Source organism: Numida meleagris, chromosome 5, assembly GCF_002078875.1.
Source record: "Numida meleagris isolate 19003 breed g44 Domestic line chromosome 5, NumMel1.0, whole genome shotgun sequence".
Lineage (NCBI taxonomy): Eukaryota > Metazoa > Chordata > Aves > Galliformes > Numididae > Numida > Numida meleagris.
Window position 1 is genome coordinate 14,798,496 of NC_034413.1, and position 6,000 is coordinate 14,804,495.

Below are 6,000 nucleotides of genomic sequence, written 5' to 3' on the forward strand. Positions count from 1 at the left end.
TCCAGTCACTGTCAGATTGTGTAAGAAAATGGGTCTCCTTCCTGTTTATAAGTTCCCCTCAAGTACTGGAAGGCCACAGTGAGGTTGCCCTGGAGCCTTCTCTTCTCCAAGTTAAACAAGCCCAGCCTTTCTTAATAAGAGAGATGCTCCAACACTCGAATCTTTGCGGACCTCTGCTGGAATTGCTCCAACATTTCTAATCATCAGACTTAAAGAATTTTGTAGGAATGACTGTAAAGGGAAATTTAAGAATATGTGCTTATGATCTGTAAATATTCCTGAAAACATTCTTCTCTGTTATTTTTTTTGGAAGGATGGAAAAACTGAAAAAGCTGATACCTCTACCTCTTCTGGGAAAGCATCAATGAAATCAGTACTCGAAAACCTTGGAGAACTATGGGATCAAGAACAATATGACACTGAATACAGCCTCGAAAACTTTATGCATTCATTAAAGTAACCATCATATGTTTGTAACACAACTGCTGCTAGTTCACAATTTTTTCTGCTGATATTCAGCAAACTTCAAAGCATATATAGTGAACCTTTAGCTTAATGTGTAAATACTTATTGAAGAATCTTCAAAAGACTGGCACTGAGTAGTGTCACCTGTCTCACTGGGGAGTTATTCTGTCTTAAACATTTGCACTGTATAAAAGAACTTTAAATGTAAACATTGTGAGGTGGTTTGAATTTTACGTGTTCTGAATGGCTGCAAAATCTTAACTCGGTAGAAGAATAAAACAAAGCAGGTTTTTACAAATGTTATCAAGTGTTACTTCTGTTTGAAGTAAGTCCACCATTCTTTCTTTCTGTATCTGTAAGAGTTCTGTACAGTTGTTTTGGTGAGTACTTCAGGTTGTTCAGTGTACATTTTTCTTTTAAACACAACTTGCTTTTATGATGTATTAAAAATTTCAACTTAAACTTTCATTCAGATCATTTCAGAACTCGTATCACCAGAGGCAAAGCCTAGAAGCCTTGAAAGTACTGAGTAATTAAATGGCGCTAGGTATGTGCACCCACCTTTGTATATTGAGTATAAATACACTCTTCAGTCTTCTGACACCATCTTGAGAGAACAGCCAACCTGAACTTTTTAATGTAATGAGTTATACTAAATACAGGTAATGGTCTGTTTGAGGCCATTTTTGCATCCTGTTAGCAGGGGTGTACTTTTTTAATTTATCTATAAGGCTAGAATATAGCCACTTTGAGAGATGCATGTATTCAGTATGTTTCAATCCTATATATTTTTTTGTAACTAAAAAGAAATAAAATATACAGACATTTTCCAGAAGTAGATTTTACACTGTCTAGGATTTTAAAATCCATGCTAAAGTGACTGTTTACTAAATTGATGCATGATTTAAAGCTTCTTAAAGGAATAGGACAGATTTTTTTTCATTAGGAAAACGTATACATAGAAATACCTACATTCAGTTTGAGGGAATTGAATAGTTAAAATCATGTAATAAAGATAGTAAAGGACTTCATAGCAGTGCGTGAGAATAATATGGCTGTATGTTAAGCAGCTTTTTATAAAAGGGAGGCAGTAGCGAAGGTGTATTTCTAGATGTGCATATGTACCAGTATATGCACTTTTATAAATATTAAATTATAGATAATTTTCAGCAGACAGCAGTTGTCTGAATACATAGAATATATGTATAAATATAAAACCTAAGGTTTGTAGCTTGCTGTGTGCTTAAGCATCAGAGCTTAAAAACCACCAGAGACCTCAACTATGTAAAATAAGATTGTTTTAAAACTATATAAATCAAGACTGTTCTGCAGCATTGGAGATGAATTAATGTCACATTTCAGTAGTTATGAACTGCCATACTGTAACTAAATTAGCATTCCATGAAAATAAAACTGGGAATATGTAACTTGTATGTTGTGTATGTGCATGCTTAGTTTTTTCTGTACAGATGACTTTTTCACTGGCTGAATAGGCAAAAACCCAAAACACTAAGGATTTTGGAAATCATAGCATTATATTCATTTTAACTGCATGCTACCTTGACACACACAATATTTCTGTTGTACTTCCAACTAATACTTAAAGGTGGAGAGACAGGATAGGGCTTGGTGTTCTCCAAGTGGAGAAACTGAATACAAGGTACTTAAACAGGTACAGTAATCTCATGCTAGTGCCCAGATGTAATAAGGTATTTGGCTCTTTATTACTCATAATGCTACATGTTTTTCAGCAAGACTTTATTACTTGCAGTAGAAGTAAACTGTTTGGTTCCTGTGGTGTTCTTGTTGGGAGAAAATAATAGACAGCAAAAGACTATAAAAGTTACTTATCCTCTTGAAGTTGGTATACAACCAGAATACTCTTAGCAATGTTTCTCTTGGATGTGATATTAAAAAAAAAAAAAGCATAGCATTTACCATTATCTGGTTTGGATTGCAGAAGGTTCACAGTGTACAAACTGGATTCACTTACAATAAAACTAAAGAAACGTTTTTGGAATGCCTCTAATTGCATTCCACCTGTTTATTGGGAATTCAGCTAGGATAGAGTAGAAATAAAAGCTTCAAAGATGTCAGCTCCTTAGCACTAAACATTTTGCTCTACAGCTCTTCCCCTATTGTAATGTATTATTTGCTGAAGAAGATATTAACATTCCAAGGTATGCATACTCATGATTTAGTTTAAATGAAATTACTTCAAGGCTATTTGTCCATCATAGTAGATACCTATTATTTCTAGGTAAGCCTGCATTTTACCTTAAAACTAAGGACAAATGCTTAAACTTGTTATTACTGATATCCTTGACTTTGATGCCACCCCATGGTTCTACAAGTTACTAAGGCAGGGAGCGCATAGAATCGCAGGATGGTTTGGGTTGGAAGAGACCTTAAAAACCATTCACTTCCAACCTCCGTGCCATGTGTAGAGTCCCCTCCCCTCCAGCAGGCTGACAAAGCCTCATCAAACCTGGCCTTGAACACTTCCAAGGGATGGGGCATCCACAACTTCTCAGGGCAACTGGTTCCAGCGCCTCACCACCCTCTGAGTAAGGATTGTTGATTTTTGTCTTTCCCAGTAAGGGTGCTAGTCTCACTGGGAGCCTGTTTTTTTTTCTTTTTTAATGCTAAAACAGGAATAAATATGCAAGAAGACAACAGACTAATACTAAGATTAAGCCATTTCATAAGCTTCTTGTACACAAAGATACACAAACTTGCAAGTTTACATCTCAGTTTAAATTGTACCCAGTCAGCACTGCCTCTGCACAAATCAATACATGTCAACATCACTTGACAATCTTTTGCTTCACCTATCAGTACCACTGCGCAAACTATTCTAGAAAGATACACCACTTTAAATGAATTTTCAAGAAAGTGTATTATACCTCACAAAATACAGTTACAGTAAAATAGGAGTCTATTGGCATGGGTTGGAAGAAGTTAAAACTATGAGGCCACATCATTTAAAACTGAAGTCTCTTGGAAAGATGATTTGTTAATTTTTGGAGCACTGAGTACCAAGATTGGTTTCTGACTCTCCGTATCAAGAAACCAAGTTATAAAGATTTCTCTTTTTTACTGCTTTTACAGAGGAGGACCAAGGCATAACAGGTAGTATCACTTGATCTCACAAGGGATTTATAAGTGAGAAATTCAGAAGCTCTAATGATTGACAGCAGAAGCAGGTGGGGGCAGAGGAATCCATTTTCAGAGGAAGGCTTGAATTCTCTGGAGTAAAAGGTTTGGTAAAGACTTGAGGTGACACTTAAAAAAATAACAAAGATACTGACCTTATTAAGCAAGCAGGAATAAGGAGGGACTGCATGTGATCATAATTGCACAAGGAAGCCAAATGAAGTTCAACTTTACCTAGCACTGTCCAGGTACAAATAAGATACTACACATGAAAGTAGAGTGGTGGTGTTAACAAAAGTCATGGTCACACACCTGTGCTACTTGCCTCCATGAAATCAGGAGTAATATGCACATATCCTGATAACCAACAAGTATATCAACCTCCTACTTCACGTTTGAGAACAACACGCATTTTGAAGTAAAAGGCAAACAGCTGTCAAAAAAGATACATTTCAAATTCTAGTGCTGAAACTTTCAGAGAAAAGCTTTTAGCTCCAGTTCAGCAAGGACTATAATTTCTATCAGTTCTGATAGATTTTTCTGTTATCACTTAGATTCCATTCCAGTTCAGTGACTCCAGCTTGCCTCTCAAAGTGCTAACGTTGCCATGCCAATCAACTGAGTCAGGTGCCACATTCAGCCACCATCATGATGAGTGTGGTAACTCCTCACTGCCATAATTCATAACTGCTGCACCACTGATTGCATTAAAATAAGCAGCTGAATGGGATGAGAAGCTGCTTTTTAAAATCTGAAGCTTCTGCATAGATGAACAGTCTGAGATTTTATAAAAACATAAGCAGATCTGCTGCTTAAATGGGGCTAAGACTCAATTTATATTGACAAAAAAATTGCCACTTAAATTCATTTCGTATATAATTATGTACAAATTTTAATGTTATACTGTGCCAATTCCTGAAGCCTTTAAATAGAAGGAAGGAATAGCCAAAACAACAAAGTACTCAAAGCTGGGTAACACCATGGAATTCAAATGTGGATTCAGAAACTTTCTTAGGTTCTTTCTCCCTTTCCTTCCACCAAATCTTTAAAAGGTCACACACTCAAAACATGTGCAGTTTTCTTAGCTCTACATCACAGGCGTGGCTAAGAAAACAGCATTAGGTGCCTGTTGTTAATTTAGTGAGTCATCAACAAACATACACTTCTACAGATGATGACTTGCAGTATTTTGTTCTTCAGCAAAATTCAGGTGCAGATATGCTGAGTTCTAAGAGAATTTCACGTGCTAAGGGAAAATATTTACTGCTCAATTTCCCTTTCTATAAATCAGGGGAAAGAAGTAGATCCAGAGAACATCATCTTCAAACCATACATTCAAACTCACGTACCAAAAGTACAGGAACTATAGGGAAGCACGGGGAGCAGAAATAGGGCGAAAGGAAGAGCAATACATTGCATCCTGCCAAAGGGCTGTCCCAGCAATAAGGTAAATTGAACTAATCTGCCACACAGAGGCTCAGAAATAGCTGAGCTATCAGAATACACTGGCCATGTCCCCAGTACCAGGGGAGTTTACAGAGTGATGCTATGCGGCCCATGCCAAGTCCATGCCTGCCAGAAATTTCCCATATGTCAGAGTAATTACATTCCATACTTTATGCAGAGTGGCTGTTCAGATACTCCACTGTGAAAACAGAAATACTTATCAGTATACCAGTAGTACATGAATCGACTAGTTAGCAGTGCTGTGCTTTTTGCTTCTGTATGTCTCTTTGACTAGGTATTATTCTCTCCAGATACACTTAAGTATGCTGACTCTGTTTCATGTGACTCATGCTACATTTGTGGTGATTTAATTATCAGTCTCAACCTGGCATCCTAGAAATAAAGAATTCAAGTGGCAAACTGTAACAAGCCAAGGGAAGAGTTCACGTAGATGTTCCAACATAAATGCTTTTGCAAGTTAGTAAAGAGAGCTACAAAATGTCATATGAATTGTATACAGTCTCTGTCATAGCCAGGGAAGCAGGACATTAGGAAGACATCAGCCCACTGTAAGCAATACATTCTGATTTCTGCATCTCATCTAAGTTGGAGCTACTCCTGATCAGGGGGAGCCTGTGGACGAGGCCTTCTTGCTCCAGCTGCAGGAGGTGTCGCGTTCGCGGGCTCTTGTCCTGATGGGGGATTTCAACCACCCGGATATCTGCTGGGATAGTGCAAAGGCGGGCGGCAGACAGTCCAGCAGATTCCTGGAGTCTGTTGAGGATAACTTCCTTGTCCAGGTATTAGACGGACCGACCCGAGGTGAAGCCTTACTGGGCCTGGTGCTCACCAACGTGGAGGAGAGCATTAGAGGGGTTAAGATTGGAGGCAGCCTGGGCTGTAGTGATCATGCCCTGGTGGAGTTTGTGATCT

The 6,000-nt window shown here is 38.0% G+C and overlaps 1 protein-coding gene across 1 annotated transcript in view; it reads left to right on the plus strand.

Moving 5' to 3' along the window:
• Nucleotides 1–1,898, plus strand: part of BTAF1 (B-TFIID TATA-box binding protein associated factor 1) — a 45,161-nt gene extending 43,263 nt beyond the window's left edge. Inside the window, exon 38 of the mRNA XM_021398729.1 lies at nucleotides 314–1,898. Coding sequence (XP_021254404.1) covers nucleotides 314–460 — 147 coding nt within the window. The 3' untranslated portion in view covers nucleotides 461–1,898. The remainder of the gene's footprint in view (nucleotides 1–313) is intronic.